This window comes from Physeter macrocephalus, chromosome 2 (genome assembly GCF_002837175.3).
Source record: "Physeter macrocephalus isolate SW-GA chromosome 2, ASM283717v5, whole genome shotgun sequence".
NCBI lineage: Eukaryota > Metazoa > Chordata > Mammalia > Artiodactyla > Physeteridae > Physeter > Physeter macrocephalus.
The window spans coordinates 82,755,622-82,768,759 of NC_041215.1; the positions used below are offsets into that span (position 1 = coordinate 82,755,622).

Below are 13,138 nucleotides of genomic sequence, written 5' to 3' on the forward strand. Positions count from 1 at the left end.
AGAAAAAAAAAAAAAAAAAAAAGAGATAGAGTAGAAATGCTGAGGAGGAGTAAAGGTTTTACAGAGGAGGTGACAGTTTGAGCTGCCCTCTTCCAGGCAGGTAGAAGAGGGAGGGAGGTATAAGCAAAGGCAAAATGGACAAAAGGGTTCGTAAGTCCTGTGCTTTGGGGCAAATGGCGCATGGGTAACAGGAGATGAGGCCAAGAGGCAGGGGACCTCAGAATGAGAGGGCTAACCCCAGGAATCTGGAAGGTATCTTATAGATTGTGGTAGTAACCTGAGGTTTTTAAGCAGGAGGATACCATGATCTGATATTTTTTTTAAAAAGGAAGATCATTTTGGCAAAAGTTTGGAAGACAGGGTATAAACTACATAAAACTGACACTTTTGAATGTTTATATTTCTCTTCTATTTGTATTTGACTAATAGTACATAGAAAATTTTTTTTTTTTTTTTTTTTTGGTGGTATGCGGGCCTCTCACTGTTGTGGCCTCTCCCTTTGCGGAGCACAGGCTCCGGACGCGCAGGCTCAGCGGCCATGGCTCACGGGCCCAGCCGCTCCGCGGCACGTGGGCTCTTCCCGGACCGGGGCACGAACCCGCGTCCCCTGCATCCGCAGGTGGATTCTCAACCACTGCGCCACCAGGGAAGCCCTATAGAAAATTTTGAACAGGTTTTACTATCAGCACTCAGATTTGGGTATAGCATATGTAACAAGGACAATAATTTGAAAATATTAAACTAATGTATTTTCGTTCTGCTTGAATCGTGTTGCCCGTGGCTTCCCACCCATTAGCTCAGTAGGCTTTCCTCCCCCAGGCAAGTGGTGGTTCCCAGTTAGAAACAGCGAACTATCATCACCTAGCTTTCAGAGACAATAACTCTCAATGCCAGCTCTGCGTGGTGAGAAAGGGATTTCTAAATTCCAGAACTCTATCTCTTAGGAGCCGAGCCTGGCTAGGTCAAATCATCAGGTCTGAGTACAAAGTTCTGGAGTGGGGAGCACAGAGGAGGCTATATAAGGAGAGTTCCCATTAAACTAGGAAAAGGAAATTCAAAAACTTTCCACTCTGGGTGTTAGAGAAAGGGGAGGAGGAGGAGGGAGAGAGAAGAGGAGAGAAAGAGGCAGGAGAGAGAGAGACAGAAAGGGAATGAGGGGGGGAGAATGAGATCAGAAGTGAGTGTCCTGGCTCTGTGTTCCCTGGGGGTCGAACCCTGGGGGTGAGGGGAGGGATTGTCTCTTGAATCACAGAGCCTAATTCAGGAAAATGACAGAACTTTCCTAGAACGAGTTGGCACTACCCAGGCGGCATATTAGAAAGAACCGAGGAAGCTCTTGTGTGCACGGCAGGGTGAAGAGAAAGTAGCTGGGGGTTCACGCGTGCCCCGCAGGCTGAGCGATGGCAGAGAACCAGCTGAGCAGGAAGCTGGTGGCGGCTTGCCATGGTCTGTATGGACCAGGGTCTGCAGCAGCCAGAGCCAGTGGTCAGGCCCTCCACGAAGTGCTCACTGCACCCACCCCACAGTCCCAGAGGCCAGCTCGGCATCACGCCCAGAGCCTTGACCCCAGAGGCTGCAGGTGCACTCGGTCCCTCACCCCCCAGTCACCGAACCCTTACAAAGATAGGTGAGCTCTCCTGGCACCTGGATGTCAGCTGGGGAGAAGAAATGGTTCTGACTGGGAACAATTCACATTTTAGTCTTCCCAAGGACTTGTTTTAACCGGAAGGAATTGAGATACTTTAATTGTCAAGTTTAAGTACCAGTCCCTGAACACCACCCACCCACCCCGCCGCCCATCACCAGGAAAAGGTGGAGCCAGATAAATATAAATTATAGAGAATATAGGAAGTTATTTTCTTCCCTCTCTCCCCCTTCCTTCCCTCCCTCCCACCCTCCCTTTCTTTCTTTCTTCTTGAGTTTTTCAAGTTATATATGATGTCATTCCATATATGTCCCCCCTTTGTAGGACAAATAAGAAATCAGCCTCAACTATTTCTTTCTCTCATTCACAGGAATACTAAAAGTCATACAGAAAACATTTACAGGAAACTGATGTGGGTGGTGTCCTACTTTTTTTTTTAAGTATGGGATGAAATTGTTTCCCTCTCTAACCACATTCCATTCCTTGTAGGTTTTTAAGAGGAGATGATGTTATAGTCTAACTAGTCACTCTGTAGCTCACTACTTTTTCTTTTTTGAAAAAAATTGAACACAAGGCATGAGCCATCTGGGGAACATTGAGTTGTTTTTGAAGTACATTTGTTGGTATCCAGAAAAATTGTCTTGGAGTACCACCTTACTTCCTCTTTTCCAGTTTATCAATTCTAACCCCCAGTTTCTACAACTTCAACTATATTTTAAATATTTTTTTTCCTCCCTTCTTTTCAGAGAGCATATTAAAAAAAATTCTTTTTAAGTCTTAATTGAATTTGCTCTTCTGTTTTATGTTTTGGTTTTTTGGTCGCAAGGCATGTGGGATCTTAGCTCCCCAACCAGGGATCAAACCCACACCCCCTGCATTGGAAGGCGAAGTCTTAACCACTGGACCGCTGGGGAAGTCCCCAGAGAGCATACTAATAACTGCATCAGGTGGAATGCATTTTCCAAAACAACCATTAGAGCTGAAGGCAGAAAAAAAGTCAAAAATCACTGTTATCATAACTTCAGAGGCCCTGCCTGTTGCAGAAACCCCATGACATTTTTATAAAGAGAAAACACTCTTGCCGAACTCTTCTTTTAATGGAGAGAGAGAATTATTCCAGCTAGATCCTGTCCAAGTCAAGCCGTTTTCATTATCTGTCAAACACTCCAAAATCAAGAGCCAGTTTGGGATGAGCTGAAAATCTGATTATGTTCATAATAAAAATTAAATCCCTCAATCCTTAACCAACAGAAGATTTATAATGATTTATAGGGTATCATTGAAATTCTAGGTGCACTGAGGTTTGAGTTGAGAATGAAAATAAAGGGCAAAAACTTCGCCCGCTATTGCAAAGAGAGGCTCAGTGTGACGCTGCCACATCAGGTTTTCTGTTTATCCCTAAGGCTGGTGCAGCAGTGACTTCAAAGTTTGATGGTGCCTGGGTTTTTCTTGTTTTTTTCTTCGTTCTTTCTTTTTGTTTTTTCTTCCTCCAAAGATGTTGAGCAGCAGGCTAATGGATCCCCAGTGGGGTGCGAATACAGCAGAAAGCACAGGAATCAGATGTCAACGTATTCCTCGGAGATACCCTGCTAGGACGGAGCTAACTAGGGTTTTAGTCTTCTCTTGGGGGAACACGCTTTGATGGTTCCCTGCCCACTCTTGGCTTCCTATATGTTTCCTGATTAAAATGCTGTCACAGATAAATCATGACTTCTGCCTGTTAGGACAATTTTCCTTTTTTTTTTTTTTAAGGAAAAGTTTGGAATCATAAGCTTAAAAAGATGAGCAAGTTCTGGAGAATTTTATACTCACATATAAACATATGTATATAAGCATGTCACATCTCCCTACTATAGAATCATCCATGGGTGTGGGACTGTTCTCTGCATGTTCTTTCCCTACCCATTATTTTATTAGATATATCTATATATTTTCTGCCAGTCACTTTCAGTCAATTGCTAGATTGCTTAGGAAACTTCTTATTGAATAGATTTCGGGGGTTTGGGGGGTTCTCCTTGTTTGTCCTCAACACAGGCACAGATTGGAAATTGAAGCTGTCCCAGAGGTAAGAGTTTTGATTTTAAGTGTAATAGGCATCCAAAATGTACTGGTGTACTTTTTGTGAGTTCCCACCTATAAATATCCCTTCAGGCACCAGAGTATTGATAATCTACCCTTTGCTTGGAGGAGAGACAAAACTCAGCAAACTGGAGCGAAAGTGGAAAGAGCTTGATGTACTTTGACCAAGCACAACCCTCTCAAAACCGTGAAGTGAAACCGATTTACCCAGTGAAAGTCAAAGAAGTCAAAAAGCTGCACTGAAACCATATCTGCATCTACTGCCCGGCTGCCCCTCCGCCCTCGCCTCCACAAGCCCCGTCCTGTCCCAGGCTGCACCCAGAAGCCTCAGGCACACAGTGCCTTTGTTTGGTCTCTGCCTTTGCTGGACCGCATCTCTCCACACTGCTCCTACTGCAAGGGGGGGTCCTCATCGTGATGTACGTATCATTTTGCTTCAGGCTCTACATGAGGCTTCTTGCCACCCAAACCTGCCCCGCCTTGGGGTCAGCAGGGCCCTGGCCATTACGAGGACATCTCTTGGTCTCATAGCTACTGTTCTGTATCCTTTTGCCCTCTGCCCAGACTGACTCAGCAAAGCCACGTTGGATTCTTCTGTTCCGTAACGCAGACTATGTCATCTCTCACAGTCTGGGATTTGTGCCATCTGCATACTTTCCCGTTTGCCTCTATCCTCTCAGACTCCTTATCACTGCACTTTCACATTAAAAACCCCAAATTGACCTCTCAGCAACAACCTGAGTTCCTGCAGACATTTTGACCTTTGACCAGTGTCATAGCAGGGACCTTCCTTGCTTCGTGAGTCATTTCCTCAAGATTTTGTGTCTCCGCACTCATGGTGATTCCTGCCCACTGACGGATTCCATTACCTTTCTGGAGCATCAACAGTTAATGTGAGATTAAATAATCTCACCTTAACTCTCACGGTTAAATAATAAAAACCACCCAACTGCTTGAGATGGGACAAAATGAGAACTCTCAAGGGGCATACTTAAAGTCACTCTGCAAGGTTTCAGTCTGAGGGCTTTTTGAAATGTTGGTTTCAAAATTATATATTATATATATATATATATATATATATAAATTATAAAGCATTATAAAGAATTTATAGGGCTTCCCTGGTGGCGCAGTGGTTGCGCGTCCGCCTGCCGATGCAGGGGAACCGGGTTCGCGCCCCGGTATGGGAGGATCCCGCGTGCCGCGGAGCGGCTGGGCCCGTGGGCCATGGCCGCTGGGCCTGCGCGTCCGGAGCCTGTGCTCCGCAACGGGAGGGGCCACAGCAGAGAGAGGCCCGCATACCACAAAAAAAAAAAAAAAAAAAAAAAAAAGAATTTATAAATGAAATCCATGAGATTAAAAAAATAAGTGATGATAAGGAATTTTTAAAAAGAGCATGATTTTCATGCTTTGTTCACTGAGAAGATCCAGCAGCAGGTATGAATATGAACTTTTATAAACAGCTCCTTCCGCATTCCTCTTTAAATGCCATGACTTCCCCAGTTAAATAAGAAAAGATTGTAGGACAATATCCAGCAGAGGTGCAGTGAGGCAGTAGAAAGGCCATTACATCAAAACCAAGGCCACAGATGAGTAGGACAAAGCGAATTTGGTGGGAGTGTCACTTAAGCTTTCTATATGTCAGTTTCCTGTGGATAAAAATAGCAGGTGTATCTAACATCACAGATAGGGAGTAAAGTAAAACAGATGTGAAAAATCAGGAATGATAATATGATGGGTTAATGTTACTCCTTAAATTCTGGAAGCTGCTATTTTCATTTGAAATTCAAGTAACTTTCTTTTTAACCTGAAGATTTCAAAGTATTTAATGGGAAGTATAAAAGTAAGCCCAAATGATTGTGAACCAGTAATGAAACACTTAAATTAACATGGAAAAGCACACGAGAGTCCTTTCCAGCATTTACTGTAACTAATCACATATGAAGGGTGTGTGGAGTTGGGTTCATTCCAAAGTAGCTTTTCAGACTAATACCAAAAATTTATCAGCCCCACAAATACATGTCTTCATCCTCCTAAGCTTTACCCACAGTAAAAGGAATTTATTAATTTCACGAATTCATCTCATTTATGGCCTAAGTGTGCACAGGAAAGTGAATAATGTTAAAAAATAATTCAACATGGGTGGTCAAGGTCAATTTAGCAAAGCAAGGTATACCTGACACAACAGCAACGGGCCTTACACACGGGGACCCAGCTTATTCAGAGACACCAGAGGAGCAAGGACGGGAGACGCAGATGGGAGAAAAGAGAGTTGAGGATCCTCTTATAATATCGTAGACATCATTCTTGATTTTTCATCCAATCTTTCATTATTAAATAAAAGAGCATTATGTCCCATGTATAACTAAAATAATCTATTCTAGATTCTTTTAAAGCTTTACTTGTCTGATTTTATGCTGTCATGTATTTAATGGATAATATAATACAAATAAGAACTTACCTTTGTTGCTTATAGTCATTAAAAATTACATTTCCATCTTCAAGACAGTATTCTAGGTTTTTTTATTTTTTACTTTTATTTTTTTTAGAGTAATGTGACAGGGCTCAGCAGTCCCTAAAAGTGCTGAAAGCGAAGTGGTAGATAAGCCTGAAACTTAATGGTTGTGAGGTCCTTAAAAAACAATACTGTGTTTTTAATGGAGTTAGAGTGAGAAATGAAGCCGTTTTGCTTTCTCTGCATGTCTTTCTCACTTTGAAGTTAAAAAAGCAGCTCAGTCTGATTGAGGTAGGTAGGGGGTAAAGAACTGGCCAGGTTTTACACATGAAAGCAAATAACTTAGAAGCAGAATTAAAAGCCAATGCACACTAAACTGTGAGTGTTAACCCATGTCAGCCCTAATTCTACTCAAAAAGTGGAGTGTGAACATTCAAAGCTGATGACACTAGTCTCCTTGCCAGGAGCAGGGTCCCAAACTCACGCAGCAGGGCTGGAAACAGGGAGTGCACCTTGCTCAGGGTTCAGTGGTTGCCGTTTGTCGTGCATCTCAGACAGAGGCGGATGTTTAAGATGGAAGGGGCTTTTCAAAACCCTGTGGCCCAGACCATGGGGTCAGAGCAGAAAACCATGTTTCATGGAACTCTCATGTCTAACATGATATTAATAAAAGTAAAAGAAAAACGTAAAAAAACGGAATGAGATTTCTATGGTCAAATGTTTGAGAAATTCAGAATTAATCAAGGTTAAACGTGTTTCTTTTCCAAAGGACTTCTCCGAGACGTCAGTATTTTAATGTGCAGGAGAGGTTCCCTAATTACTGGGCCTGAGAGCTTTTTCTGAAAAGTTATGGGTGGATACTTATGTCCCATGGGGCACAGTTTGGGAAATACTGAGATAAAATATTACTATCCTTGGTTTACAGATGAGGGAGTTGAGGCCCAAGAAGAACTCGGGTCTCCGGCCTCCGAGTACCAAATCTTCCCAGGGGACCGATCAGAAATCTGAGAAAAGATAAACGGCAACCTTTTTTGGCAACACACATACCCTGGAAGGGTGTCCTAAAACTAATATTTCTGAAAGTGCGGTATACACATTCTTCTTTCCTGGCTCAGTCAGGATACACAGACCCTCCCAAGTCATGATTACCTGATACAAAGGCATACAGATGCTGTCGATCCACTCCAATTGCAACCGAGGCAGCTCATCCTTCCGGTTCCGATCAAAAATAGCCTAGAATGGGGGAGGAGAACCTTGCTTTATTACACTGGAGTCTTTTACAGGCGCTTTGTCAAACACTTTGTCACAATGATCCGATTTTTACCAACTGAACACTTCACAAACCACAATCAATCTTTACACATACTTTCTTTTCCTTTATCTATGATGAGAAATAAAGTATTTTCACCTCTTTTTATGAGATTTGTAAATGAATTTATTTGAACTTTATAGCACGCAACTCCTTGGGGCCAAAATCTGTCTTCAGTTATAGGTAACTGCCACTAAATCAAGTCATCACGTCACTGGTAATTGGGTACAAGTCAAAGGAAGGGGAAATGTTTTTTTTGCTACAAAAATAGTGCAGGCTTTTATTTTTATAGCGAGAGAGGGTGGGATAGATTGGAAAAGATCCTTAAAAGCAATTTCATTTTAAATAGAAACTATTTGTATTAATTTTTCAGGGTGGGGACAATTTTGTGTTTCTCAATAAGGTCCTGTCGTGAATAAATTCCTAAATTTTTATCTATCACTGGATGGATGATGGGGGCAGGTACCCATTCTCTCCTCATTCCCAGCCTTTAAGCGTTATGATATTATAAAGTTCAGAAAATTTTTAAAAAAAGAAGTGACATATTCTGTTGGGCAGACATAAAGAGAAAGACAATCAGTTGGAATTGGATGGCTGAGATAGAGTCCTCGGACAAACACTGCCCATTCTATGCCAGTGAGACTGTCCCTCCCTTTATTGCTAAGGAGTAAGGCCAGGGTCTAAGAAGCAACCCTGCCCTGCCTATGGTCTTACAGTAGGTTTCGTCTTCCCTCTAAATGAAATGTGGCATCCACATCATTTTGGTGTTCGCATAGGTGGTGAGGGCAGATTCACGACATCTCCTTGGTTCAGATATGTTGAGAAATCCTGCATCCTTCAGACTTAGGAACGAGGGTGGGAGTGGGTGGGGCTCATATCACTAGCTGCTGAAGTCACAGAAGATAGAAGGGCGCCACTGAGGTCACAGAAGACAGAAGGGCGCCGCTGAGGTCACAGAAGATAGAAGGGCGCCACTGAGGAGAATACCTCCAAATTAGGGAGGAGGTCACCGTCTCCTACGGGCTCTGCTCATCCTTGATTGTAATGTGAAATGTAAATATCAGGAAGGAGGACTAGGCATTTGGAGAAGACTGAAATATGCTGGAGGAAGGGCTGGTTCTTGAGAACTGCGTGAATCTTGGTCCAAAATGTTCCTTTAAAAAATATTACTCTGGGGCTTCCCTGGTGGCGCAGTGGTTGAGAGTCCGCCTGCCGATGAAGGGGACGCGGGTTCGTGCCCCGGTCCAGGAAGATCCCACATGCCGCGGAGCGGCTGGGCCCGTGAGCCATGGCCGCTGAGCCTGCGCGTCCGGAGCCTGTGCTCTGCAACGGGAGAGGCCACAACAGTGAGAGGCCCGCGTACCGCAAAAAAAAACAAAACAAAAAAAATAAAAAAAAATATTACTCTGTTTTATCCTCTCTAGCTCTCATTGTTATCTGAGATTTTTAAATTTATTTAATGACTCTGTTTCTGGTGCATAGTATATAGTTATGTATTTTTTTTAAATTCACTGGTTTTTAGTATATTCACAATTAGCTGTGCAACCATTACCACAATTTTTAAAAAAATAAATTTATTTATTTATTTTAATTTTTGGCTGTGTTGAGTCTTCATTGCTGCCCGTGGGCTTTCTCTAGTTGCAGCAAGTGGAGGCTGCTCTTCGTTGCAGTGCACGGGCTTCTCATTGCGGTGGCTTCTCTTGTTGTGGAGCACGGGCTGTAAGCACGCGGGCTTCAGTAGTTGTGACACACGGCCTCAGTAGTTGTGGCTCGCGGGCTCTAGAGTGCAGGCTCGATACTTGTGGCGCATGGGTTTAGCTGCTCTGTGGCATGTGAGATCTTCCAGGACCAGGGCTCGAACCTGTGTCCCCTGCATTGGCAGGCAGATTCTTAACCACTGCACCACCAGGGAAGTCCAACCACAGTCAATTTTAGAACATTTTTATCACCCCATGGAAAAAAAAAAATCACATATCGATTAGCAGTCGCTCTTCATTCTTCCTCAAACCCCCCAAGACATAGGCAGCCACTAATTCACTCTCTATCTCTATGGATTTGCCTATTCTGCACATTTCATGTAAATGGAATCATATGATATGTGGTATTTTGTGACCAGTTTCTTTCACCTAGCATAATGTTTTCAAGGTTCACCCCTGTAAGCATGCATCAGCACTTCAATCATTTTTATTGCCAAATGATATTCCCTTGTATCATTATTATATACCATATTTTATTTATCCACTCATCAGTAGATGGACATTTGGGTTGTTTCGACTTTTTGGATATTATATATAATGCTACAATAAACATTCAAGTTTTTGTGTGGATGTATGTTTTCATTTCTCTTGGGGCTATACCTAGAGGTAGAATTGCTGGCCACATGGTAACTCTAATGTTTAACATTTTGAGGAACTGCTAAACTGTTTTCCAAAGCAGCTGCATCATTTAAATTCCCACCAGCAATGTACAAAAAGTTCCAATTTCTCCACATCCTTGCCAGCTCTTGTTATTGTCTTTTTTATTATAGTCATCTTAGTGGGTGTGAAGTGGTATCTCAGTGTGGTTTTGATTTGTATTTCCCTGATGACTAATGATTTTGAACATTTTTTTTCATGTGCTTATTGGCCATTTATATGTGTTCTTTAGGGGAATGTTTATTCAGATCCTTTACCCATTTAAAAAATTGGGTTGTCTTTCTATTGTTGAGTTGCAATAGTTGTTGTATATTCTAGATACTAGGCCCATATCAGATATATGCTTTGTGAATAATTTTTCCCATTCTGTGAGTTGTCTTTTCACTTTCTTGATAGTGTCCTTCAACACACAAAGTTTTAAGTTTTGATGACATCCAATTTCTCTATTTTATCTTTTGTTTGTTGTGCTTTTGGTATCATATCTAAGACACCATTGCCAAATCCAATCCAGAAGATTTATATCCTGCTTTCTTCTAAGAGTTTTATAGTTTTAGCTCTAACATTTAGGTCTATGATACATTTTGAGTTTATTTTAGGCTGTGGTGAGAGATAGGGTCCATCTTCATTTGCATGTGATATCCCGTTGTCCCTGTGCCATTTGGTGAAAAGATTATTTTTCCCCCATTGCATTATCTTGGCACCCTTGCCAAAAATCAGTTGACCATAACTGTAAGGGGTCATTTCTGGACTAGTCGCTTATTAACAAATGTTTGATGAGTGTATGAGATACCCCTTTGTCTTGTGTTTTCCCTTTACAGAATTTTGCATCTTGTAATTGATTATTGGTGATTATTTATTTAATGTCTATATTTCCCACCAGTTGACAAGCTTCTTTTTTTTTTTTTTTTTTGTGGTATGCGGGCCTCCCTCTGTTGTGGCCTCTCCCGTCGCGGAGCACAGGCTCCAGACGCGCAGGCTCAGCGGCCATGGCTCACGGGCCCAGCCGCTCCCGGGCATGTGGGATCTTCCCGAACCGGGGCGCGAACCCGGTTCCCCTGCATCGGCAGGCGGACGCGCAACCACTGCTCCACCAGGGAAGCCCCTGACAAGCTTCTTGAGGGCAGGAAAGATGGTGCCTTGCTCATGGCTGGATGCACTGTGTCCAGCTTCATGCTTGCTACTTGAAGGTGTTCAAGCATGTGCTATTAACTGACTGACTGCTTCCAGTGTTAATCTGGATGTTGCCCAGATTAGCCCTTTGTCTTCATGAAGTTACTTTGTGACCTTTAGGACTATGACACCTGAAAGGGCTCTTGGACAATTTTATTCCTAAATACCATGGAATAATGGGCACAGCAGGTGTCCAATCTGGGTGTGTGCATTTCCAGACATTTCTGGAAAAGCACTAATGTGGGATAGCCCTGCCAAAGCAGTTTGGCCTGAGGAGATAGTCATCAGCTGTGTTAAGTAGGCTTTTGTGGGGAGAGACCAGCACTTACAGCTATGTATCCACCACAAAATTAATTTCATTTATGTCTCCAGAAAAACCCTTACCTGAGCCTACAAAAATTCCTTAGTGCTGCACCTGCCAGCTTGCCAATGCTGTCAATTGACTCATATTTTTTTCATTTAATTAAATAACCTGTGGTTTTGCTGCACTGTAAACCCTTCAGAGGAGGCCTCTGAAACAGTTTTTTAAAGAGGAGAAAAGCTTTTATTTGAAAATAGATATACATATAGCTGACAGAAATTTGAGCTGTGCTACCTTTTACACATTAACTATGTATCCCAATCTAGCATCTGTATTTTATAACCAAATTTGGTGACATCACCAAAGAAGAACAAAGGGATGTGTTGAAAACAGTATAAATAGATATTGCTTTGGAAACTAAAATAATTGATGGGTGTTTTAACTTATGTAGTCTTTCTGACCTTTGTAGGTAAACAACAAATAAAGAATTGTCAAAATTAGTAAGTCTGTGAGTTCTTTAAGCTAGGAGCTAGTTCTGCTGCTTTTCCTTGTCTTTAAATGTCAGCAAAGAAAGGTGTTTTAAAACTTGAAGCTCTTATAAATAACTCCAAATATTCAAAACTGAGTTGATTTGAATCCTCATAAACAGTTACTCTTGACAATTTACACATTCCTTGGGCTGCAATGAATCTTCTGTGCTGTGGCAGGCTTTAGAATACTCTGGACCATTCTTTGAGTCCTTGGGTGATATGTTTGAAGCAACCCATTCATTAAGAATAAAGAGGCCACCCTCTCCTTGAGGGTGGTGACTGAGGCATTTATATCTTTGTCTCCTGATGAGTAAAAACAGAATCATCCTTAGCCTACAGTAAGCATTCTCAAATAATAATTGAATGGATGAATCCAATCTAAATAGCATTTCAGTCAGCAGAACTTAGTTCCCCAGATTCAACTTCTCATTTCGCAAAAAAGGAAAAGAAACAGAGACTTGATTTGCTTTTGGGATTTTGGAAAGTTCAAAATTGGAAAGTAAAATCCAGAATATCCATTATTTACTGCACCTGTCTGTTCTAGCCCATCAAGGCTGGACAGCTTGCTTGCCTTTAACTTTTTTCTGTATTTCTGTTTCAAAGTAGCCACTGACCACATATGAAATGCCAGCCCTAGGCTTTGAGTTATTCAAATACTACTCTGCGATCCTCCCTTGCGCCTACTTCTCCCACTGTGGGAGTACAGGAAATGCTTGTTAAGTAGATCAGCCCTGTTAATCAGAAACCTGGGAATAAGAGTGTTTAGCATCTAAGTTCAATTAAAGCTTTAAACTTTCAAGAGTGCTTCCTTAAATCCATTCTCTGTCTTTCCCATTTTCAAGGTGTGATTTGAAGTTATTTTTGAAAATGTCATTCAAAAGGGTAAATACGTCATAAGAAAAGGAAGAACTTACTGAAGGAGTGAGTTTGAGTTCTGCCCTCTCCCGATCTCCTTGTTCAAAGAACTCGCTGGTTACAAGTTCAGCCACCTGAAACACAGAAATATTTAAATTGATAGGTATGTGTAATTCATCACGAGACACAGAAGTTATTTCTGGCTTATGTGTATGGTAGTTATCTTCAAGACAGACAATCACTTAAAAAGCTTACGAGTGGGCTTCCCTGGTGGTGCAGTGGTTGCGCGTCCGCCTGCCGATGCAGGGGAACCGGGTTCGCGCCCCGGTCTGGGAGGCTCCCACGTGCCGCGGAGCGGCTGGGCCCGTGAGCCATGGCCGCTG

General features: G+C 42.3%; 1 protein-coding gene across 1 annotated transcript in view; it reads right to left on the minus strand.

The window, feature by feature from the left end:
- The window catches only part of PDE11A (phosphodiesterase 11A), a 427,170-nt gene that overhangs the window by 21,771 nt on the left and 392,261 nt on the right, over positions 1-13,138 (minus strand). Inside the window, exons 18-19 of the mRNA XM_024122161.1 lie at positions 12,815-12,889; positions 7,326-7,409 (exon numbers count right to left, since the gene is read on the minus strand). Of these exons, the coding sequence (XP_023977929.1) occupies positions 7,326-7,409; positions 12,815-12,889 (159 nt within the window). The remainder of the gene's footprint in view (positions 1-7,325; positions 7,410-12,814; positions 12,890-13,138) is intronic.